General features: G+C 37.6%; 3 protein-coding genes across 3 annotated transcripts in view; 1 reads left to right on the top strand and 2 right to left on the bottom strand.

Moving 5' to 3' along the window:
- Positions 1 to 26,296, top strand: part of LOC125234446 (alpha-protein kinase 1-like) — a 73,102-nt gene that overhangs the window by 14,208 nt on the left and 32,598 nt on the right.
- On the bottom strand, positions 18,763 to 21,797 carry LOC125234447. The gene is made up of 2 exons (XM_048140693.1): positions 20,711 to 21,797; positions 18,763 to 19,928 (listed from the first exon to the last, which is right to left on the bottom strand). The coding sequence occupies exons 1-2, from the start codon at positions 21,770 to 21,772 to the stop codon at positions 19,536 to 19,538; spliced, it is 1,455 nt and encodes a 484-aa protein (XP_047996650.1). The 5' UTR covers positions 21,773 to 21,797; the 3' UTR covers positions 18,763 to 19,535.
- Positions 22,407 to 24,670, bottom strand: LOC125234448. Its single transcript, XM_048140694.1, has 2 exons — positions 23,843 to 24,670; positions 22,407 to 23,043 (listed from the first exon to the last, which is right to left on the bottom strand). Exons 1-2 carry the CDS (start codon positions 24,659 to 24,661, stop codon positions 22,951 to 22,953), a joined length of 912 nt encoding a protein of 303 aa, XP_047996651.1. The 5' UTR covers positions 24,662 to 24,670; the 3' UTR covers positions 22,407 to 22,950.

Genomic DNA, 26,296 nt, shown 5'->3' with positions numbered 1-26,296 from the left:
TTTCGAGTCCTGCCGGAGGCGTAGAATGTAAAAATTCACATTTTTCCTTTGATTTAAAATTATATTAATCGATGTCTAAGATTTATCTTCATTAATTATATAAGTAAAAGTCGTCGGTAAAGTTTCATCCGTCCCTTTAAAATAAAACCCAGTAGCTAGTTCGTGAACTTAAACTGACAGACATAATGGTTACCTTTTCTCGCCTCGAGGGCATGAAATAATGATACGATTTAACTCGGCTTTCTGACACCTTCTAATTAAACTCATTCGGTTACATTGTTTGCAGTTTGTTAAGACATATCGTCATTATCATTAAGTATCATGATAGGTACTTAATGATAATGATTTATGTCATAAAATCTTAGTTCCTAAATACCTACATAGTTGTCGAGTCCTCATAGTAGGTACGAAGTAGGTATCTGTGTCAGGAGGTACGAAGTATCTGTTCAAATTAAAAAAAAGAATTAACTGGGATATTTTACTCGTTAAGGAAAAACAGCAGATTTTTGTTCTTAAAACTGCCTAAGTTTGTCTGTGAAGCCATTTGAGTCATTAAAAAAATAGAAATTAAACAAATAATGTCGGCGCAAATGACTGTCCTCTAGATGATTTAATATAGCGCTTTTTTGTAGTGACAAACTTATTTTATCTACAAATAATTATTAATTAAAGCTCCGTCTCCGTCTTGCAGGGTAAAACGGAGAGACGAATTGACGTGATTTTTTAAGTGGGGATAATTTTAGGGGTGGAAAGTGACATAGGCTACTTTTTGTCTCTTTCTAATGCGAGCGAAGCCGCGGGCAAAAGCTAGTTATTCATATAATGACATACGGAACCCAAGCAGATTTTATCTGTTATGTCAATTTGTGAAGGCAACGGGCGGATGTGATAATTCGGCGTCACATTTTTGGGTGCTAAATGATAACAGTTGAGAAAATATGTTTTTTTTTTTCGTTACGATAGACACTTGGATGACTGGTTTATGTTTAAGCTTACATAAGCCTAAACCTACACTTTTATAAAACCTACACTTTTATAAAACTTTTATCTCGTTAAAAGTACAATCGTATTACCCAAAATAATAAATACATATCATCGATAGAATGTCAAAATAATATTATTCAGCTATTTTATAATGTGTGCGGAAAGATCAAAGCCCATAAAAGTATATTAAATTCTACGAAAACGCAAAACAGCTGTTTTTTCATAATTTGCAGTAAAAAATAAATATGATTTTTTTGCACAATTCATTTTCCGCCTTTCTAAATGGCTGGAACATCCAAAAGATTTAACTTTTTAAAATTTCTCACCGAACCACTTCATCCTTTGATATTTCTCTAACTAATAGCCACTAAAGTACGAAACGTACTCGAGATAAACCACTGACATTTATAGAAACTTTCTAACCACAAAATACTCCAATAAATATAAATAGTGAGTAGTAATAACCTCAATTAATAAAGCATTTTAAACCAGAATGAACAACATTAATCTAACTACATTCTTTGGTAAAGATTTATGTAAATGGACAGGCGGCCTAGCCAAAGTGACTATCGTTGACGCTACGTGGCGATCGACAGTGCGCGTGCGTAGCCGAATGCACATGTAAACGCTCATAATAATCAGGGATGTAACGGATGTGGTTTTAACGGAACCGGAAGCGGAAGCGGAAGTTTTGAATTTAGTTTAACGGAAGCAGAAGCGGAACCGGAACCAGAAGCGGAAGTTATAGATGTTAAAAACGAAATGAAAAAATACCACATAGGTATAACATAAACCAAAACTAATTAATTTACCTAGAACTTTTAGGTGTTTACTGTTCAGCCTGTAATCAGCAGTTTGTAATCAGCCTTTAGGCCCACTTAGGTTTTAAAAACGAAAAGAAAAGTTACCTGATATTTTATCTTAAGTATATCATTCATTACAATCCAAAAATTTAAATCACCTTGAACTTTAAGATTGTTTGTTGTTTAGGTAATCACTAAAAATCACATAAGAATCCTTTTAAACCTTTATTATGCCGTAAAAGGTTTTAGAAACGAAAAGAAAACTTACTCGTAGGTAGTATAATACAATCCAAAACTAACCAGTAAAAATTATATGTGTAATTGTTAGCACACAATTAAATTTTTAAATTAAATGGAGTGATTGTAAAAGAAGTAAACTGTATTTAATAAACAAATCTAAGGGGAGCTTCTAAGGGGATCGTAGATAAGCCCTGCACCACTGAATAGTTGTTCACTCGCTACTAACTAGGTGGACAGGACAAATATTGGCGCGCAATGGAATGAAGCGATTAATGTTTAGTATCGCAGCACGTGGCAAGCGGAGAGATGAGCGAATGATAGGTATAGACCTGTTGGTCTTTGATGTACGCCGCTCATGTCCCACCGTCGCGCTAGGTTCCGACATCCGTTATAACTTCCGTTTGAAAAATAACAGAACCGGAACAGAAGCGGATGTGTAAAACAAAACGGAAGTTCCGCAGTAACGGAAGCAGAAGCAGAACTCCGTTACATCCCTGATAATAATATCTCTTTCGTATCTCTCTATCTCTATCACTCTTGCGTATTGGCACAGTATAATAAAGAGTATTATCGTACAGTATGGCCACTCCCGCTCCCCGCTGAAAGTACCGCCCACCCCCCTCTCGTTTACCTCACAGTTACCGCCTGTCAAAAACGCTAACAGTCGACCTGTCATATTTCTCTTACACAAGCATAGTACGCGTTCACCTACACGTGCGGCGGGGCGTGCGGCGTGCATGCTAAACTATTGAAGCTGATACAAGTGTCCTAAGCTGACGCATTGGACGCACGCTCGCACGCCCCGCCAAACGCTCCGCTCCAAGCGTCCACTCAGTGGCGGAATTATGGTCGTGTTTTTATCACTTGTCACATCATGTGTCTCTTTCGCACTTAGGTACATACTTGTTAGAGCGTAACAGACATGATGACAAATGATAGACAGCCGTCCATTTAGCCCTACTGTAGGTCTTACCATAGATTAAATATAAGAAGATCATACCATCTCATACATTAAAATGCGACTACCTAAGACCGCGCATACACTACACCACACATAGATGGCGCCACAAAAAAAATGTCTTGTAGCTTTCGATTATACATGTAGATGGCGTTAAGTGTCACTTTTGACATAGATTTATGGTGAAAGTGACACTTAATACCAATCTACAAATAATCGATGGCAACAAGGCATTTCTGTGGCGCCATCTATGAGTGGTGTAGTGTATGCGTGTTCTTAGGCGGTCGCATTTTAATGTAAAGGATGGTATGATCTTCTTAATATTGAATCTATGGTCTTACACCATGTCGCGTCACTACAGAAGAGCGACAGTGAGAGCTAGCTATGATACGCGTACGAAGCGTAAGCGATTGTGACGTTGGCTAGATACAGTCTCATATTACGAAGTACGCCACAAACAGTTACATCACACAGATAACACTAAAGACTCGTTTAGGGGAAAGTATGTAAATACGGTGTACAAATTTTACCGAGCGTAGCTTTGATTACATATGTCAATAAAAAAAAAATAAAGACATTTTCGTGTCATAGAATATACCTATTTAAGGTAGCAATTAGTTTAAAAACTATATAAATCATTTAAGTATTTTTCATTGAAATCATTTAATTTTTTTATTTAAATTTTGAAAACTACGATACATAGTAGGTACTTAAATAATTCAGTTACATTCATGGACTATTGGACTGATATTAATACTGACATATCTATGAATAGGATCTGTAAAATAACAAATAAAAATTACTTATAAAAAAAAATTAACAAGTTTCGTGCGGTCATAACCTACCAAGTATTTTTCCCACGCACAGGTAAATACTATTTACTCTTGTAAAGTTACTGGTTTAAATAATTTGCTCGTCATTACACATTACAAACACATCTTCAGCATACTATTACACGCGGCTAACAAATACAAAGTTAAGGGGACAATGACAGTAAGCTATTCGACTTTTTTTTTTAATGGAGGATATTCTTCCACAGATTGATTGATTGTGTTCCACTGTAAGCTCATATTACACAGCTATATATAATATGTAAATACTTATATCAGTGCTTACCGGGATTTGATCCCAGGACCGCGGCTTAGCAGATGGGATCACTTCACTACGCGCTAGGCCAGACCGGTGGCAAATTTTGGCGCTACTTTTGAATTTCAAAATCAACTGACACTACCTTTTAATACTAGGTAGTCGAAATGAAGAAGAGATGTAACGTTCTGCAGTAACCGCCCAAAAATCTCGATAGCGTGATGTAGGAATTGTTGCTCCTGGTACAGCGCCATCTCGCGTGACTTTTGGTAAACTATTTCATATATTATTAATTAATGTAAATATTTGAAGATAGAATACTCGGAACTATATAAGCAACTCTGGCAAAGCGCTCCAACCACAGTCGGTTTGCGGGAGAGATTGTTTAAATTACCAACATTACACAGTTCCGTGATCTTACAAATGTAATTACTCGTAAGGTAGGTATATTAAGAATATTAAGATCTGCGTTCGAAGTAACGTAGGAATAGAAAAGAATAATTAATTACAGTGAAGAATACATACAGTACAGGCTTCAACAGGAAAATAACGTACCTACCTAACAATAGTTTTAAGTTTTAAGCAAATGCGGATCGGACCGGGCGATCTCGCTAACTATTACATAAACCCCAGAGGTTTACAATAGTGGCACTTTTGTAAATGTAATTTAAGAAAAACTTACAGTAAATAAATAAATTTAAAAAATAGTTTTTTTTTAGAATAGGATAATTAGGAAAGACCATATAAGATTACACAATGTATAGTAGTACCCAAATTTTATATTAAAAGCCTCTCTAAACAATAAAATTTGAGAATGAAAAAAAGTACATATTTAATTGTACAGGGTGCATAGCCGAATGGCACAAACGCTCACGAAACGAAACATATACACGGTGATCGTGAGCATTGCGAGAGACTTTAAGAGCATATTCCTGATCCCATTTTAAGACTAAAATGTCATATACACTTTTCTAGACTTCGCCTAGTTTCAGAGTTATATATGACACTTATGACCAATTGAAAAGAAATATTTTCTTATTGTTACTCAGTAAAAAAGGCTTTTTTAACGATGTTGATGCCATTATGGAGAATTAGTCTCACTATCCTCATTGATAGATGTCCAAAAGTACGAAATAAAAGCTTTCAAAAATGTGGTTATTGAAAAAAAACAAAACGTCAAAATTCATTTGAAGTGCTAGTGTTATGAATAACATTAGAAAACAGTAAAAAAAAATTCAAAAAAAATTTTTTTTGGCAAAATTTCCCCATGTGAATTAAAAAAAATCTTTCCTTTAGCCTCAGAAATGCGTGGTTAAAATTTCTCGCAATGCTCACGATCGCCGTCGATTTATGAGGTTTATTTATTAATTTAAACTTTACTGCAGAAAAAACAACTTAATGTACAAAAGGCATTCACTACCAGTCAACCTTTAGTCAAAGCAGAAAAGTTTGTAAGCGGTAGGTTTGCGAATAGGACAAATATTACGATTAAAATGTTTGTTTTTTTGCCACAAACAGATGAGGTGTACGAGAATTTAATATGGTAGAGTACTGTGACCGATTGATTAACCGAATAGACATAATTGTTAAATTTCAATGACTTATGCAATCATGGAAAAACAATAGTCACAAAACGTTATACAAAAATAATGAGCGTATAGAATCGGTAATGGATTTGCTTCTTTACTTTGTCAAATAGAAAATCGAGACTTGCCTGCTTTAAAACGCTTAATATAATGTAAAGCTTAATATAGAGAGTTGTGTTAAAACTTAAATAAATACTATATGGAACAGTGAAGGAAAACATCGTGAGGAAACCGGACTAATTCCAATAAGGTCTAGTTTACCCTTCGGGTTGGAAGGTCAGATGACAGTCGCTTTCGTAAAAACTAGTGTCTACGCCAAATCTTGGCATTAGTTGTTACTGCAGGTGCAGACCCCAGACTCCCATGAGCCGTGGCAAATGCCGGGATAACGCAAGGAGGATGATGATGATGATGGAACATTACATTTGCAACAGTTGCGACCGTCTAATATTTTTACAAGATATACCTATGTACCTATTTATTTGACCAGGGTACAGGGCAAATCTCGATAGGAGGGCAATTGTAACTAATCCATTTTTCCATTATTACACTATGATGTTGAGTTCTACATGTATCCTCTGAACACGCTTATCATATATAACCGGTGGACACTCTATTTAATAATGCAACATTGTAAAACATGGCAAAAATGGACCAGCTACATTTGCTCCCCAGTCGAGATTTGCCCCGCTGTACCTTAAACCAATCACAAAATTTCCAGATACGTTTCATGCTTAGCCTAGTCTTAATACCTATATACCTACAATTTTCTTCATTTTACAACTAGTTACACTTGTAACCAGCTTTTCGCTCTACTCCCGTTTAATCGACCAATGCTCAGTTGACCAGTTGACCATGCAATTAATCGAGATATCTGATCCGAAGTTATTACCTTCAAGCTATCATTTCCCTCCGACATCCTCAGGGCTTTCCCACGGTGCCTGCGGAGAAAACTCGCGCTGCCTGTTTACACTGATTGGAGGATAATATGGTGGAATAAGCACCTGGTAATGGAGATGAAAGATTAGCGAGCGATAGACATTTATTTAACAATATCAGGCAGATTTGATTTCAAACGTTCAATAGCAAAAACAAACACTTGCAAGACCGCAGCCAAAAGGCTACTTGACCCTTTTTAGGGTTCCGTAGTCAACTAGGAACCCTTATAGTTTCGCCATGTCTGTCTGTCCGTCCGTCCGTCCGTCCGTCCGTCCGTCCGTCCGCGGATAATCTCAGTAACTGTTAGCACTAGAAAGCTGAAATTTGGTACCAATATGTATATCAATCACGCCAACAAAGTGCAAAAATAAAAAGTGGAAAAAAATGTTTCGTTAGGGCACCCCCCCTACATGTAAAGTGGGGGCTGATATTTTTTTTCATTCCAACCCCAACGTGTGATATATCGTTGGATAGGTATTAAAAAATGAATAAGGGTTTACTAATATCGTTTTTTGATAATATTAATAGTTTCGGAAATAATCGCTCCTAAAGGAAAAAAAGTGCGTCCCCCCTCTAACTTTTGAACCATATGTTTAAAAAATATGAAAAAAATCACAAAAGTAGAACTTTATGAATACTTTCTAGGAAAATTATTTTGAACTTGATAGGTTCAGTAGTTTTTGAGAAAAATACGGAAAACTACGGAACCCTACACTGAGCGTGGCCCGTCACGCTCTTGTTTTAAAGACTGTCTTATATGATTAAGTACTGTCCAATCAATCGGAATAATATATTAATTACCATATTTTATTATCACTTAAAAACAGCAAAAAATATTTTTAAAGTATACTTTTACGTAATCAGGCGAAAACAACACAGTCATATTAATATAGATCATCTGTGCATCAGGTCATTTTACTCGAAAACAACATTTTCTGACTTTTTAAGTATGAAGGCATAAAGTTCAATATGTCAGTGATTGTTTTGACATGCAGAAAGGTTCGAATTCGATGACGTCACTACATCGCTGACAGCATTTTCGGTGGCCAAAATAAATAAAAAATTACACACATTTTTAATCGAAAATACGTAGTCATCAACATCATACACTTTTAATACCCAAAATCTATATATATTATTTTTTATGCCAAATACTACATAAAACAATCATTTATTGTGCCAAATTCGATATGAGTCTAGTAGCCTATGTAACTCTCCTTAAATTAAAAGAGGCAGCAGTCATGATGCGTACCGTTAGGTTTTTTAAAACAAAAACTTACTTTTTATTTTAAAATACCTGCTTGAATTCCTTTTTCACTACAATGTAAGCATATTTTGCAAACATTATGGGTTTTGTGGCTAAATAGTTATAATCAATTCCAAAAACCTTAGCAACCGCAACTAAGCTTTGTGGTTTTAAACATCTGCTGGATTACTCGCAAAAAGTTGGCAGAGTCTCAGTGCCATTGTCTTCAAATATTTGTGGTTTCAGTGTGCAAATTTAACCAAAAAAAGTTGGCTCTTTGTTTAAATATTTGTTTTCAAAATAACGACTATGATTTAAAAAAACTGCTATACTTAGTAAATATTTTGGCCATTATGGGACAATCAAATTGACCCCTTAGCAGGGGCGGCTCACTCCGCGATTCTATCGCCGCGCTACAAGTACATGCTGGCGGCCGCGAGTTCTCGGCCTAATTAGGGGTGGCGCGCGTTCTCACGGAACGCACGTTCGTACTTTCCATTGTTAATTTACGTCGCAAATATTTTTTTAAGGTTCATATGGGAAGTCCGCATGTGGAATGGCTAATAATGCTTAGTTAAATAGCCATCATGAATAAAATAGGACAATCTTACACAGATCTACCGACGGATGTTATATACCTGGATTATGAAAAAGCATTCGACCGCGTCCCGATAAACCGACTGCTCGTCAAGTTGGACCACTTTGGAATTCGCGGAAAATTGCTCAACTGGATAAAAGACTTTTTGACGGGCAGGAAGTTTCGGGTACGAGTTGGAGAGCACCTCTCGGACCCGCATGACGTCCACAGTGGGGTTCCGCAAGGTTCAGTGCTTGGACCAATGCTGTTTGGGATTTTCTTGACAGATCTCAGACAAGTTGTAGAGTCAGATTTGTTTTTGTTTGCTGATGATACAAAGATCATGGGAAACCCGCTTATCAGCCACAACATCATACAGCAGGACTTAGACCGTATTGTACAATGGACTAAAGATTGGCTAATAACTCTCAATGCGGAAAAGTGCACTGTACTCCACATAGGTAAAAACAACCCTGAGCATACGTATTGTATTGACTCTAAAAGTTTGGAGAGAGTTACTTCTCAGCGAGATCTTGGTGTCATTATAACTAATAACTTAAAATGGGAAGAACACATATTACAGCTTACCAAAAAGGCCAACTCTATGTTATACATGATTAGAAAAGCCTTTCGCTATATGGACAAGAAGCTCTTTATTAGAATCTACAAGACGTACGTAAGACCATTGCTGGAATATGCGTTCCAAATTTGGAATCCATATTTTCGAAAAGATATTAGTCTGATTGAAAAAATCCAAAGAAGGGCAACAAAACTGGTACCATCTCTTCGCAACCAACCTTATGAAGACAGGTTAAAAGAATTGGGTATTACAACCTTGGAGCAACGAAGACAACGCGGCGACTTAATAGAAACGTACAAAATACTCACAGGACACTATAATGTACCTTCATTAAGTGACATTTTCACTCGGAGTGTGTGTGACAGATTGAGAGGACATTCCCTGAAGTTGACACGGACACAGAGTAGTAGCAACCCTAGACGTCACTTCTTATCTAACCGCGTAGTGAGAGTGTGGAACAGTTTGCCCGAAACCGTAATCAGTGCACCTACAGTGAACTCTTTTAAAAACAGACTCGACAAATATTTATTGAATGGACAAAACACAAGTGCATCAGGACATTGACGTGCACGTATCAGCTTTAAGCTGCCTGTGCATTAGCAAATAATAATAAAATAATAATAATTGTCTCACGGAAAAGTTCAATAAGGCTTGCGATGTTGGGACATAAAAAAAAAACTGTATAATATAGGTACCTAGAGAGTACCCAAAACTTGACTATAATAGTATAACATTTTATCTGAGTATTAATTCCTTTTAATCCATAGGCAAATAATGCGAAAGTACCTAAGTTAAATTTCTAAGTCATATCAAAGATTAAAATAAAAAAATAGATTTGCATTAAAATACTTAATGTCACATTTCTGAATAACAAATAAGCTTTTGTTAACAAACGATGTCCCCATCAGTTAATAGTTAATGACTTTATCAAATAAATGTTCAGAGTGCTGCCGAGATGTTTATCTGGGTGGCTAGCCGAATGGCACAATCGCTCACGAAACGCTCACGAAACGAAGCGCTAGTAGATATCTATCTCTATCGCGCTTGCGTATTGGCGCGACAGAGCCAGCGGCGTATCGCTTTCGTTTGGCGTCGGAGAAATGCCATTCGGCTACGGGGCCAGAGCTTAAAATCATTAAATTATGACAGGCCTACTTTTTTACAGTGAAACGGTTCGAGTTTGACAATTTTATATAAATTTGGGTTGGTTTTGATGCGACCTTGTCGATCTTCTTTACGACTTTACTTACATTTTACTGAATTTACTTACATTTTTGATTTAAAGACCTAGTGACGACCGGTCTGGCTCAGGTAGTGACCCTGCCTGCTAAGCCGCGGCCCTGGGTTCGGATCCCGGTAAGGGCATTTATTTGTGTGATGAGCACAGATATTTGTTCCTGAGTGTTTTCTATGTATTTATCTATATAAGTAAGTATGTATATCGTCGCCTAGCACCCATACCTCTAGTACAAGCTTAGCTTAGTTTGGGGCTGGGTTGATTTGTGTAAGGTGTCCCCCAATATTTATTATTATTTATTATTTATTTCACTGAACCAGCGTCTTTTAGTTTATTCGTCTGTCTTACTTAGTACTCGTAGGTCTCACTTTGAGACATCAAGCTGTGTGAGGAGTGTAACGTCTTTTAGAGAAATTTCCTTTATAATAGTGGCGAAATATGCACCATCATCATCCTCCTTGCGTTATCCCGGCATTTGCCACGGCTCATAGGAGCCTGGGGTCCCTTTGGCAACTAATCCCAAGATTTGGCGTAGGCACTAGTTTTACGAAAGCGACTGCCATCTGACCTTCCAACCCGAAGGGTAACTAGACCTTATTGGAATTAGTCCGGTTTCGATTGTATTTATGTATGTATGTATGTAATAAAATAAAACCACATGAGCTTAAGGGCTCGTGTCAAAACCAGGTAAAATAGTAACAACTCCTTGTTTGCGCATCGGACTTCCGACCAGCCGCAAAATTCTTTGATTTATTACCAACATAAGTACCTACTGAAGTTTTTGATGACTGATAATCTTAAATGATCCATCATATTACAATCGCCATTGTACAATATGCCAATTTACCTATTAGGTACTTATCTAACCATCGACAATTAAGGACAGGACTTGACCCCAATAACTTACTTTCTCTTCCGTTGAAAATGAAAATGAAAATGAAATATTTATTTTTCAAGTAGGCATATTACAATGCGCATATGAACGTCAAATAAAGCTACGCCGGCTCTAACCCTACGCCTCAGCCTCGAGAAGATTTCAGTCCCCCCTCAGTTGGGAGGGGGGTATCCACTATGGGACCGGCAGGAAACTCGGCGGGCAACTTCTTTTCAAAACATTACATCTTATAATTAACATGCATTAAATGACAAGATACAATTTAACATGCAAAAGTATTCATCAAAGAATATGAACAGACTAGGTACTCTATGGAAATTAATTTCAATAAATTATATTATTGCTTAATTCAATTTCAATTCATTTATTTCAAGGACCAACTGAGATCATTGTTGTTAGTACGCAATTACATAATAATTAAATATATGGTTAGTATTCTACGAAACTAAATTTTCTATCAATGTCATTACAAAATTAGAATAAATAAATTAATTGAAAACCATGGAAGCGAAATTAAATCAAATATAACTAAAATAAATGTCAGTAAAACAATATTAGTAAATTAATTCACGTAGAATAAAATAAAATATATTAAAAATAATAATAGTAAGTTTAATAATACGTCGTTCTTCTTCAGAGAAAACACATCAAATTATCTTAGAAGAAAAAGATAATATGAATCGTTTTCAATACGATCTAAAATACCTACCTGCTTAGGATTTTGAATAAGTATATATTTATTAAGTACAGCCTAAAATAGTATTAGCTTATTACCCCTTATTCATAAAAGTTCACTAAAGTTATCAAGCCCATAAAGTTCGTTTCACCCTTTCCGACGTATCGTATCGTAGGGGGTTAGTATTTTCCTCAGAACGATCGTTGGCATTAGAATTTCGATTTTCCATTTGAATTTAATCTAGTTGCCCATATTCTTGTCGACGAGTATTGGTGGATGAACACATACAATCACGCCTGTATCCCATAAAGGGGTAGGCAGAACACACGAAACTACTAAAGCTTCAGTGCCACTCTTGGCAAATAAGGGGTTGAAAGAAAACGAAACTGTGACATTGCAGTGACAGGTTGCCAGCCTCTCGCCTACGCCACAATTTAACCCAATAACTAATATAACTGATTCTGATCTGATGATTTGTAACTAATATATTAGTAATCAGAACTGTGTCAAAGTGTATCATAATATGTACATTATTGATAATAATGTATTTTGTCGATTAGTTCATCGGACCGTAGGTTTGGAGGCAGAATCGGATTTTTGTAGTTTTGAACGGGTTTTGATACGACCTGCACGATTGCTATGGTGATTGGAGAGCACGCGGAGCACATATCAACTTTTAAATATAAAATTTAATTTGGCATTCACCAGTTTATGCGAACTTTGTTTACATTATTTAGCCATAGTACAAGCTTTGCTTAGTTTGGGGCTAAGTTGATCTGTGTAAGGTGTCCCCACCAATATATTTATTTATATATTTATTATTTAACTAAACGAGTTAGCCTAACACTTTGAGCGAAATGTTATTTATGTGTTATCATAAAAAGAAATACCGCTTCTTGAACCCAAGACCATCGGTTTCATTGTCCGTGTCATTATGGATCTATTGGTGTAAGTTATGTTCAAGAAGTATCGAAACCAGATCAAAATAATTTCAAATTATTACATTTGAATCGGTCACCAGGGTGACAATGATTTAGGTGGGGGCCAGCATATATTATAAAGGAAAGGAGGCTAATAGTATGCTTCGGACCTTTGTGATTTTCCCATAATATTCAGATTGCGTTGCAAGACTTGTGTGTTAATGATATGGCGATATTTATCTTAGCCGCGTTACGAGGAAATGAGATATAAAAGCCAAATTTTAATTAAGTTATCAACTTTATTTCATTACATTTGAATAATATGGCCAATTTGAAAGAGTTTTCATTTTTAATATGAGATTTGAAAAAGAAAATTATTAAAAATGCCATCTATGAACGTAACTCAGTGGCAGGTTATTTTTAGAGCTTGAAATTGTGCATTTTGTGTACACAATGCAGAATTTTATCTAATCACTCAAAAAAATAATGCGAATATTTTTTAATTGTATTAATAATAAATAAACAATATTGTAAAGTATGTGCGGAAAGAGAAGAGTCACAGATTGTATAGGGCCCCATATCATAGATAAGTTACAAACGTCTTCACTTGCCCGCAAAACGACAAATACCTACGCTTTATTTAACTAATACTTGCTAATACTAAAACTCAGAAGAATACACAGGGGGGCGCTGGCACCTCTCGGCCACTATTGTTATTGTTACCTCGAGGCAACTGCTAGCGGGTAGGTGTAGGTGCTTAACGCGCGACCGCGAGCGAGTGACGTAGGCCTGCCCACGAATTTTCACTTTCCGAACAAACTACATATTAGAAACCTAAGAACGACCTTTGTGTACTTACTGTACTTAGGTACATGCAATTAAACACAATCAACGCGTAAGTACATTCGAGTTACGCGCGATGTCACTACCAATAAAATCCAATACACTATAGAAAACCCATCAAAAACTACCCTTAAGCTTTTCGCCCATAGTAATACAGGTTAAAATCGATTGATGCGCCAAAACGCGTCGCAATTGCGATGCGCGCGCGCCGCTTTCTCGGCATTCCGGCTCAACCTGTCTGTCGATGGACATTTTTGACTGATCCTGAACTTTATGGTGAAGATGTTAAGGTCTATGGTTGGTTAGTTCCAGCGCTGTAAGGTGGTCTTATGGTCTGTGACTGATAATTTGTGAATCTCGTGAAAAAATATGGTTTACTGATGTGCGGATGGTCAGTTGTGTTTGTGTTGTTGAAAGCAACCGAAGACGATGCTAAGGATGTACCGGGAACACCTACAAACTTTGTGGGCAACATTTTTTGTCATGAAAATGTACGACATAGTTGGACACTTGAAATAATACCTAGCCCTCTAAATTGTGCCGATTTGACTAAAATACTAAGTTTGAAAAGGTTATACTTCAAAAAAGCTTGTAAAGTACTCTCATCCCAAAGAAAGCGTCAAAATTCATTAGGATGCCATTCATGTACAATAATTTCGTCTAGATTTTTTTTTCTTCTTTTAAATATCTAAACATGATTTCGTCGTCATCATACACTAATACAAAAAACAACTTATAAAATAATCTGATTATCTTCCTACACTTATAATAAAATTCTAGAATAATTTCTGGTTCCATAAACATTAAATTTAATTAAATTGTCACACTAACATTACCCACATAATTAACACTTAATAGATAACTGTAGCAGATATAATCGTTTTAATGTCAATGTCAGCGCAGACTAGAAGCAGACTAACCCAGATCTCAAATAGCAATGCTAGAAATAGGTTCTAATACTAGGAACTTTGCTAGCGTAACTAACCTACACTCGCACGGAGAAATAAGGTAAGCTTAGAGTGTTCGTTCACTCCATAGTTCCATATAGAGTTTTCTTGCTTCACTTGAGTTTTAACTCACGACGCAAAAACGACGGGGTGTTATAAGTTTGACGTGTCTGTCTGCCTGTGTGTGTGTCTGTCTGTGGCATCGTAGCTCCCGAACGGGTGAACCGGTTAAGCTTTAGTTTTTTTTTTGTCTGAAAGCTGAGTTAGTCGGGAGTGTTCTTAGCCATGTTTCATGAAAATCGGTCTACTATGTCTAGTAGGGGGAAATTAGCTAAAATTACCGCATAATTAATGGAAGGTTTTTTTTAATTGAAATATGTACGTTATAGACCGAAGTTATTTTTCATCAACCCTCCCCACTCCTCCCTCCTCTGCGTCACCCCTCTACCCTCCCTTAAAGTGCCGAAAATGCGGTTTTTCTCGATTTCTGACAAAACTGTTGAAGATACAGAAAAAGCGCGTATGAACGAAGTAATTCTTAATAAATTTACTACAAATCATTCATTAACACTTTGGTTCTAGCACTTATAGTTTACGCGTGATCCGTCACGAAAGTTGGTCCTTTGCTGCAATTTTCTTTAGTGAATGTTAAGTTTTCGCCCAAAATGCATACGAAATCGTCGAAATTTGTTTGATATAACTAAAATATTGTAACTCATGACTAAAATAAAATTAAGGGGGAAAAATCACTACCATGGGTGGAATTTCCAATATGTCTCGGACTTCCAGTAACTATTTAAGACGTAATATTTTCACGGTAGTAGTCGCTAGGAGTACCATTGATCTATATAGTATATCTATGACTGGGGATGAGCTTTTGGTAGCTGTTGGTAGAGCCCTGGAGTATCAATCCAGGAGCCGTGAGTTCAAGTCCCACCCATGGTAGTGATTTTTCCCCCTGAAATTCATTTTCAGTTTATAATATTTTAGTAATATCAAACAGATTTCGTAAGCAATTTGGGAGAAAACTTAACATTAACTAAAGAAAATTGCATCAAAGGACCAACTTTCGTGATGGATCACGCGAAACCTATAAGTGCTAGAACCAAAGTGTCAATGAACGATTTGTAGTAAATTTATCAAGGATTACTTTTTTCCTACACGTTTTTTCTGTATCTACAACGGTTTTGTCAGAAATCGCGAAAAACCGCATTTTCGGCTATTTAAGGGGGGGAAGAGGGGTGACGCAGAGGGGGAAGGGATGGGGAGGGTTGATGAAAAATAACTTCGGCCTGTAATGTACATATCCCAATTAAAAAAAATCTTCCATTAATTATGCCAACATTTTCATACATAACTTTCCAGAAGCAACGGACTAGTCGCGGTCGGGGGTTTTTTCAAAATTTTAATTTTGTGGTTAGGTTATTTTAGAGTCAATCCTAGATTCGTTGGCAACGATTTTAACAGCCCTGCCATAGAAAAGGTTAATTTAAACGTCAAACTTCGATGAAATTATGACTTTTATGTTGACATTAACTCTCGCAGAAGCGAGACTGACATAATCTATACAAACTTATCTTGGCGTGACTAATAACTAATAATAAATTGTACCTCGGTAGTCAAGCGCGGATCCAGCTTCGTGCCCGGGGGGGGGGGGGGGTCACGTGGTAAAGGCCCGGTGCCCCCAGGGGGTCACGTGGTCTATTTGTATGGCCAACTTAGGCTCCAGGTGGGGGTCATGACCCCCATGACCCCCCCCCCCCTGGATCCGCGCATGGGTAGCCTTACCTTACTACAATTACAGTCTGACCAAAAAAAGTAGAAATTAAAAAGTAGCAACATCGTAGTGTCGTCCCGTTTTCTCACATTTGGAAGGGTATAAGGGCATTAAGGGAGTTGAATAAAAGCTTGTAAAAAGTGGCACATACAATGTTGCCACTTTTTACAAGCATTTATTCAACTTGCCTTGTTAGTATGAGTGTGCGTCAAAACGTAGAAACTAAATTTGACCCACTCCACTTCCCGGTTTCCGATTGAGCTAAAATTTTGCACATATATGTAAATCACGTGATAATGCAATATTATGGTATCATGGAGCTGATCTGATGATGGAGCAGAAAGGTGGTCGACATGAAACGTCGTATCCCCATCGAGTAAGGGGTTTTAGAAACGTCTCGGAGAGCAATAGATGACTGTTGAAAGAAAGGAACAGTCGGCGATAAAAGCTTGTGCCAAAAATGAAATTTTTGCAAAAAAACTTATTAATTTCTACTATTTTGATCAGACTGTAGTATATATACCTACTATTATTGCGATTCACACTAGAACGGGATGGGACGGGTCGATATGTAACTTTTTGTAGAAAGTGTCACATGATCTCTATAACGCGGGATATGACGTAATAAACAAATATTAGAAATAAACTGTAAGTACTCTAAAGCCCACTTGCGCCAACCACGTAACTCAGCTGACAGCTGTCATATTCTATGTAAAATGGTGAGATAACCCTCGGGTTAACCCTTCATTTTCTTTGGTGCAAGTGACCCTTGGCTCACTAATTAATAATTTTCTATATTAAAGTTCAAGTTTAAGTTCAAAGATGTAATTTTCAGAGCGTAACTGTTAACAAGATCATTGAACAGATTTAGAATGGCTGTGTCACTTACGTTACGTTATATAACGTGTCGTGTCGTGTCATGCAAGCTAGAGAAAAATTGTGACATGAAACTTGAACTTGGTGAAAACATATCAGCCATATCAGGTGATCAGTGCTATGTTTGCGTATAGGGAACATGACTGTTCTTAAAATAAAATATTTTATACTATGCACGAAATAAAGCATCAGATAATTGTAAGAAAAACATGGACAGAAGTTATTTTTAAATCCAGTTTCTATTTAACAAAGGAAGAAATATATAAAGTAACTGAATTGACTATGACGTCATTCAATTCGATTTCATATTCATTCCATATTAGCAAGTCGTACAGATTCGTTTTGACAGTTTTTTTACTACGCAACTATGGGAACAAATCAAATTATTTTAAACAAATATTTGAAATGAGATGTCATATATTAAAGAAAAAACGACGAGCACCACCAGTGGTGAAGGCCAGATTCAAACTGGCGTCTTTAGTAATCCGGGCTAACGCCATGAACCCCTAGGCCACCTCGCCACAGCGGAAGCCGTCGAAATTTCTCTTCTATATGTCATCTTTGTAAGACTAGGCGTCTTTCACCAACTCTAAGGGCAAGCAGTAGGTGCTTAGAGTTATTTTTTACTAGTCAACACCACCTCAGAAGTCTCGGAACGGTAATAATATTACAAAAAAATAAATGTTCGCCTTGAAAGATGAAATAATTATTTCACTCTAAGCTCGTGTTCGATTATGATACGCTAGACTTCAGATTATGATACGCTACCGAAAACAGAAATCCAAAAAATCCATATGTTTAATGTCGTACATTGTAAACTTTGTCACATTTACCTATTGAATTTTTTTTATTATTAAAATACCTACAAAATCTTCGTGTAAAATTATGAAATTTCCGAGATTTTTAGGAAACTTTTGACAATTTGCACATCTAAGTCAGATTAATATCTTTAAATTCCAATGCCGCGGAAGGCCAGAGCCGGTTTGGCGGAAGCGCGCAGAAACGCGAGCATCGTGCGATTCGTGCGGTGAAAGTGTCCGCCGGCGAACTTGGGCACGGACTCCGGAGGCGATTATAGGCGCACTTACCTTCATCATCATCCTCCTTGCGTTATCCCGGCATTTGCCATCTGACCTTCCAACCCAAAGGGTAACTAGGCCTTATTGGAATTAGTCCGGTTTCCTCACGATGTTTGCCTTTACCGAAAAGCAACTGGCAAATATCAAATGACATTTCGCACGTAAGTTCCGAAATACTTATTGGTACGAGGCGGGTTCGAACCCGCGACATCCGGATTGAAAGTCGCACGCTCATACCGCTAGGCCACTAGCGCTTCTTATATGATACGCGCTTCTTCTTATAGGCGCACTTGCCTTATGGGTGAGAAATTATGATTTGACTATAGATGCTCAAGCAAATCTTGTCACTAAAAAGACGGTTAATTTGAAAAATGTAGGACTCACCGGATCACCGGCCAATATGCTAGTTTCCTAGGTACTAGTCAAATCAGCTTCTTTTTATGAATTGTCAAAACGATTTGTAAAGGTTTCGGAATAATAAACCTTTATGTTTAATTAAAATTTAAATTTTGTATTAAAATATTTTATAATGACGATCTTACATTTTTGTGTGTTATGCCACAGAGCGGCGTTCAGAGAGAGAGTTCAATGTTGCCACACGCAGGAGGCGAAATCTGTTTAAGCAGTTTTTACACGCTAGGACTTAATAATTAGGTGTGTTTCACACATAAACTGGGGGGGCGGGGCACAAATGCTTATTTGAGACCAACAGATTACTAATATTAAGTAGGCGAAACAAATTTAAACAGAGATTTGAAAGAGAAACATGACACTAGCAAGGCATTAAGCAATAATTAACAACAGTGCAACTTTAAATGCAAGGATTGAATATGAATAATAATACTATTGAAACTAACACTTATGTTCTACAACTTTAGGTATCTTATGAGATCAAGTTACATCTATGATGAATTTAATTATTTAATGAGTCAGACATCAGTCTTATTGTCAACAAATCAGTCTATTTTTAGTATCTAACAATTATGTGAAACAGAAATAACTCTTACTATAATGAATTATAACAGACAATAATGCTTAGCAATTTTCTTTTAAAACTCTACATGAAATACAAGCAACAACAAAATCACATTATACACATGTTACAATGAAACATTATTAAACTGTTGACTTTATAATTAAGTTTATAGCCATAAGCTAAAGAAATATAAAGCCCTTATTTTCATTACAAGAAGGGGTGCACTGCTTGTGCTATAACTAAAATAACAATCATTTTTATTATTTAATTAACGTTACATAATTGTCTTACAATTTGACATTACATATGGCTATGCCTCTATTGGCAAGACCACAATTTTTGACACAGCACGGGAATGCAATTTTTTATCTGAGGTCTGTACCTCCACAACTCTTACATTACCATCATTACCATAAAACACTTTGCTGACCCTACCTAAGGGCCAGGTTAGGGGCGGAGTGTTTGGAACCTGTAGCAATACCATCATGCCAACCTTTAAATTAGGTTCTGTTTTTTGCCATTTAGTTCTTTGGTTTAGCGATGATAGGTATTCCTTGGACCAGACACTCCAGAAATGCTGTCGCATTTGTTCGCAACACCTCCAAAATCTAAGTCGATTACTGGGGACTGCTGTCAAGTCAGGTTGAGGAACAGATGTTAATTCAGTACCAATCAAGAAGTGTCCCGGAGTTAAATATGAAAAGTCTGAGGTGTCATGAGACAGCGGAGTCAATGGTCTCGAGTTGAGTATTGCTTCAATCTCTATAATTATTGTATTAAATTGCTCATATGTAAATATTTTATTTGAAGCAATCCTTTTGAAATGAAATTTGGCAGATTTTACGGCGGCCTCCCAGAGGCCCCCGTGATTTGGACTGTATTTAGGAATGAAATGGAACTGTATGCCCTTCTGGATTGCATAATCATTGACCGCATTCTGAAAATAGTCTTTTTTATGTAAGTCATGGAGCTCTTTTAATTTGTTATTTGCGCCATGAAATGTTGAGCCATTATCACAGAATATGCTTTGTGGACAGCCTCTTCTACCTATGAAACGCTTTAATGCAGCTATGAAGGTGTCAGTGGTCATGTCGGTGACTACCTCTAAGTGCACAGCTTTGGAGGCGAAGCAAACAAATACGGCTACATATCCTTTACCTATTACACTGCTTCTAAGAGCTGATTGTTTGATATCAAAAGGTCCACAATAATCAAGACCTGTGTTTTCGAATACCCGAGCTGGAGTGATTCGCTCCTTGGGAAGAGATCCCATTAATTGCTGACTAGCAGTGGCCTTCATCCTACAACATGTTATACATTTATTTATTACAGATTTTACTTCTCTTATAGAATTGATGATACAATATTTTTGACAGAGGCCACTAAGGACAAGCTGCATGTTTGAGCATTAAATGCTCTTGAGTAATGATCAATTTAGTTACATGGCAGTGCTTCGGCAAAATTATATTATGTTTTTTTTGAAAAATCTAAGTGTGTGGCATTGTCCAACCTTCCACCCACGCGAAGAAGGCCTGCCGAGTCAATGAAAGGGGTGAGTGATTTCAAATTGGAGGTTATAGCTTTATCCTTCTCAATACATGAAAGCTCATTATGAAAGTAGTGCCTTTGCACGCATTTTATTATTAAAGTCAAGGCATCTCTATACTCTTTTACAGAAATTAGGTTTGATGAACCTGATTTTCCTTTACATTTATTTATAAATCTCAATGTGTATACAGTTACTCTGATCATTCTGAAAAGGCTTGAAAATCGTTCAAAAAATGGATCAATAACATTGTCATTTACAGTGGCACTTAATGCTACGTGCTCATCTGAGCTTGGAAGTTCTATGCTACACAGAGGTGGACTTATTTCTGACACATGAAAATTGTACTCATTGCCTTCTGTCAAATAGTCTGGGCCATGACGCCACAGCCTGCAATTAATTATTTCTTGAGGATCTGCGCCTCGTGATAAGATGTCACTAGGGTTAAGGAGGCCAGGAGTATATTTCCATGACATTGTGTCTGTCAGCTTATTTATTTCTTTTACACGGTTGCCTATATAGGCTGGTACCTTAAGCGAAGAGGAGTCGAGCCAGGCCAATACAATTTTTGAGTCACTGAACAAATGAACATCTGATATACTTAGTAGAGCGGCTACATGGTTTACCAACTTGGCCAGTAGGAGGGCCCCGTTCAACTCAAGCTTTGGAATTGTCAATTTAGATGAAAGTGGAGCTATTCTCGACTTGGAACAAAGTAAATGTATGTAAGGTTTGCCATTTACTACTGCCTTGATGTATATACAACAGCCATAAGCTGCAACAGATGCATCACAATATCCTATGAGCTGTACGCTGCTGGCTTCAGACAAGTTTATGTATCGTGGTATGGTCATATTAGGCATGCTAATTAAATTATTATAGAATGTTTGCCAGATTTTTACCAATTCAGGTGGCAGGGGAGAGTCCCATTCTAAATCATATTGCCAAATCTGTTGTAAAATAAGTTTTGCTTTGACGGTAAGAGGTCCGACAAAACCCATTGGATCATAGAGTCTGCTGACAGAACTAAGTACCTACATTTCTCTTAGTGGGAACCTCAGGAGAGGTGAGTACACGGCCACTCATCTTGTATGCATCCTCTCGGGCATCATAAGATAGTCCTAAGATCTTAACAATTGATTTATCCTGATCAATGTCTCGCTTGGTAAGGCCAATTTTTTCCTGAGGTATGTCTTGCAATATTTCTGTATTATTGGAAATCCATTTATGTAATTGAAAGCTACCTTTACTCATGAGAGAAATAAGTTCACTTTTTAGTTGTAAAGCTCCCTGAAGTGTATCTGAGCCGCTCTGCACATCATCAACATAACTGTTCTTAATGATAGCTTCACTGGCCAATGGAAATTGAGCTTTATATTTTTTTGCTAGCTCTACAAGACATTTAGTGGCAAGGTAGGCACTGCTTTTTAATCCATATGTTATGGTTTGTAATTGTAAACACTGCAAAGTGTCATCGGCCCGCCACAGAATGTTTTGTAGGCGCCTATGCTCAGGGTGCATAGCTATCATTCGGTACATGTGACGTATGTCACATTGCACCGTGTATTTGTATGTACGAAAAAGCATCATGTTATCAAACAGTGAATTTTGTACTACAGGCCCGTTACATAAGTAGTCATTGAGACTATGGCCTTCCTTGGTTTTGAAACTACCATCAAAGACAGCCCGCAGCTTATTTGTGGCTTTATCGGGTCTGAGAATTCCATGATGTGACAGGTAAAATATGGGTTGCTCTGCAGGATCACAGTCCTTTAAGTCAATTATTTTGGCGTGACCTAGATCAAGGTATTCCTGTATAAATTGTTTGTATAAATTATGAAACTCGGGTTCCCTTGTAAATCTTTTTTGAAGGCTATTTAACCTTTGCAAAGCAATCACAAATGAATTGGAAGGATCTATTTCACTAATATCAACCTTTAAAGGGAAACTAACCTCAAAACGATCCTCAACTAATGAGGTTGTGTCTGAAAAACCTGTTCGCTATATTGATGCTCGGGCAAGCTCTCAGGGTACACTTCAGGGACCTTCTCAGCTTCCCAAAATTGCTTTACACAAGAATCAAGATCAGGATTCACCACTGTATGCAAAGCGACTGTATTATAATTGCATGAAGGACTTACAGTTGTTCTGCCCGAGACGATGTACCCAAAACGCGTGTTCAGCAGCACTGGATCCTCAGGGCCTGCTTCAATCTTTCCGTCTTGCATAACTCTGCAGAAGATGTCTGCAGCCAGAAGGAGGGGAACTTCGCCTGGAATATTAAATTCATCATCAGCTAAGGTAATAGCGTTAGGTAAAATGAGCTTGCTCAAATCTATGACTTGCTGAGGTTGCGGTGAGGTTATTTTGGATACTATGGAGCATTCTACATCAATCTTATAATCCTGAACCCTGGAATGGACGGTCAGCTTGATGCCTTTGTTAACCTCACCACTCTTGTCCATAAGCATGTTAATGTTGAGTGGATCATCATATTGCGGTAAGCCTAACTTGTTAGCTAGCTCCGCTGTACAAAAACTGTTCTGTGCGGCACAATCTAAGAGGGCCCTAACAAGACGTTTATTGTTGTGTGCATCTGAAACTAATACCTTGACAGTAGGTAATAGCACCCTTGTATTATTCTTTTGACTAATGTGTAAATTGACAGTACCTGATTTGCTCTGGCCCGTCTCCTCGTCAACTTTTGGTTTGGACCTTTCATGAATTAATGTATTGTGAGCCCTGGAATTACATTCTGCACATTTAAAAGTGTATCTACATTTTTTTAAATGCGCCCCAAGGCATATCTTGCATAAATTGTTTTTGTTGACAAGGTCCACTCTGTTGCTGACTGTCATAGCATTAAATTTTGGACATTTGTAAAGCCTGTGTTGTTCACTACATACAATACATTTTTCTGCGGTGATGGTTACCGCAGAAGCTGCCGGGGCAGGCGAAGCCGACACTGTATGAACCGACACCCTACTTTTAACACTAGCACTTTCACTACTGGAGGGGCTCGCTTCCAACACAGCTGCTCTTTTTTCCAAAAAGTTAAGTAAACTACTTACAGTGTGTTGCTCGCTGTTGTCCCTCTCCGTGTGGTAGAGTCTCACAGTGAAGGAATCCAATTTCCTTAGCAGGATGCAGGAGAGCAGGCTGTCCCATGATGTTACAGGTTGCTCCAGATTTTGTAGCGCGGTGAGGTGCTGGCGAACCTTCGCCACCATGTCTCGCAGCTGCAGCGCAGTACCTCGATGTAGCGATGGTAAGTCCAACAGCGTGTTCACATGTCCGTTGACAATAAGCGCTGCATTGTCATAGCGCTTTTTTAGAAGCTCCACAGCCGCTGGGTAGGAAGCTCCTACTATTGGCAGCGTGTCAATGAGGTGAAGTGGCTCTCCTTTCAAATATTTCTTCAAAAAACACAACTTTTGCACCGCGGACAGTCTCGCATCATTGTGAACTACAGCCTCAAACATCTCTACAAACGGCTTGTAAGCCGATATATCACGGCCATCAAATGTAGGTATGTCTAGGTTTGGCAGGTGTGCAGTTTTCCAAGAACCCTCTGATGCATGCGCATGCACTCTCGGTTTACCATCAATTGTGGTAATTGCGCTTTCGAAGGCGGCCAAGATGTTATAGTAACGCTCTTCTGTTTCGTCCTCGGCGTCCTCTGCGATCGCGTGCTCCGTGCTCATGACCGATAATTGCACGCATATGTCTTGGTACCTTTCAAACGCTGTGATGAGTGACGCCTTCCTTGTCTGCAGGTTCTCTGAAGTGAAGACACGACTATCCTGCTGAATGAATTTTTCTAGTTTGGTCAGCGACGCCTTGCACTGAGCCCTCGACGCGACGAGTTTTTTAATTGCTTCGGTCGCCATGATGGCGTGTGCGCAACGCACACGTAGTCCCAAAGCTGTAGCCGGCGTAGCCCGTGGAATTATAAAACTGAAGTATTTTCGGATTTCGGCACCATGTAAAGGTTTCGGAATAATAAACCTTTATGTTTAATTAAAATTTAAATTTTGTATTAAAATATTTTATAATGACGATCTTACATTTTTGTGTGTTATGCCACAGAGCGGCGTTCAGAGAGAGAGTTCAATGTTGCCACACGCAGGAGGCGAAATCTGTTTAAGCAGTTTTTACACGCTAGGACTTAATAATTAGGTGTGTTTCACACACGATTTGCTAATATGGAATTACTATGAAATATTGAGGAGTGACGTCACGGTCAAATTCATTTACTTTAATATCTTTGTCTTTGACTTATTAAATAGAAATTATGTTTGAACATAACTACTGTCCATATTTTTCTTCTAATTATGTGGTGCTTTATTTCGTGCACTGCATAAATTATTTTATTTTAAGTATAGGAAAGGGATCATCCACATATTACGTCACACCAAATTTCAGGTTTTTGGACCCCCATGTCACGCTTTTTTGTATACCTTTAACAGGGATTGTCACATTTAGTATGACCCCCCCCCCCCCCTTTATACTGTGACATAATATATGGATGACGCCAAACTAGCCTATTTGTCTTCATAAAGCGCGTGATATCCTAAAGCTTGACGTTGACGGAATCATCGACGAGCCATAACACTTAAAGAAATACCTATTGAAAGTTTAGGGCAAAGGTTTATGGTACCATAAAAAAGTGACAATATTTGCATTAATGTCTTTGGTTTGGTCACTCGGCTTATAGCTGGTAAATGTCATGATTTGTAATGTCATAATTTGGTCCGGATAGTAAGAAGTTATGATTAGACTGCACCTGCAGTGAATAAGGAGGCCACTCAAAGGTTATGACAGATGGCGCCACCCTATTAGTCCTTTGCACAGATAAAGAATTTCATACGTGCGAGCGAGATGTTTTTTTTCTAGCTCTCACATATGAAGGACAGTGACATGCCTATTGCTCTTGCACAGGCGCCGCCTGGCGGGATAAAATGTCAGTGTGACTCCTCAGTTGATCCGGGCAATCCGCGCCGATTATAGATGCTTTTACCTCACGGTTTGTTAGAAATCCTTAACTATACACCGTGTTTCCGGTATCACTCAAAACCTCAGACACCCCAACTGATTTTTATTTTTTTAGACGTATCTAGAATATTCATTTTTTAATTTGATGATTATTATTTTTTTAAATTGAATATTTAATTTTCTGTGCAGCTCTACTCGACTTTTAACTCTACACTCAATAAAATAATTGCTAGCTACCATCGTAAACCTTAAAACTGATTAATTATGTACGTTACTGCAACGACATAAGGTTTACCAATATACAGCTATGTCACTGTAAAGCACGTTAAACTGTGTCACAGTAAACTTCAAATTGGACAGGTGACGCAGTAAGCAAATTTAAACCTAACATTCAAAATGACAATATAATATAATAAACTTTAAAATTAAAGTGACGCACAACGTCAAACTCGTAGCGGAAAAAATAATCGTCCAAGCAACCAGCCAGTATTAATACCCCTAAATACTGAAAAGGGTATACAACCTCTAGC

This window comes from Leguminivora glycinivorella, chromosome 16, assembly GCF_023078275.1.
Source record: "Leguminivora glycinivorella isolate SPB_JAAS2020 chromosome 16, LegGlyc_1.1, whole genome shotgun sequence".
Lineage (NCBI taxonomy): Eukaryota > Metazoa > Arthropoda > Insecta > Lepidoptera > Tortricidae > Leguminivora > Leguminivora glycinivorella.
The sequence above is the reverse complement of the archived record's forward strand: the minus strand, read 5'-3'. Positions and strand labels throughout refer to the sequence as shown.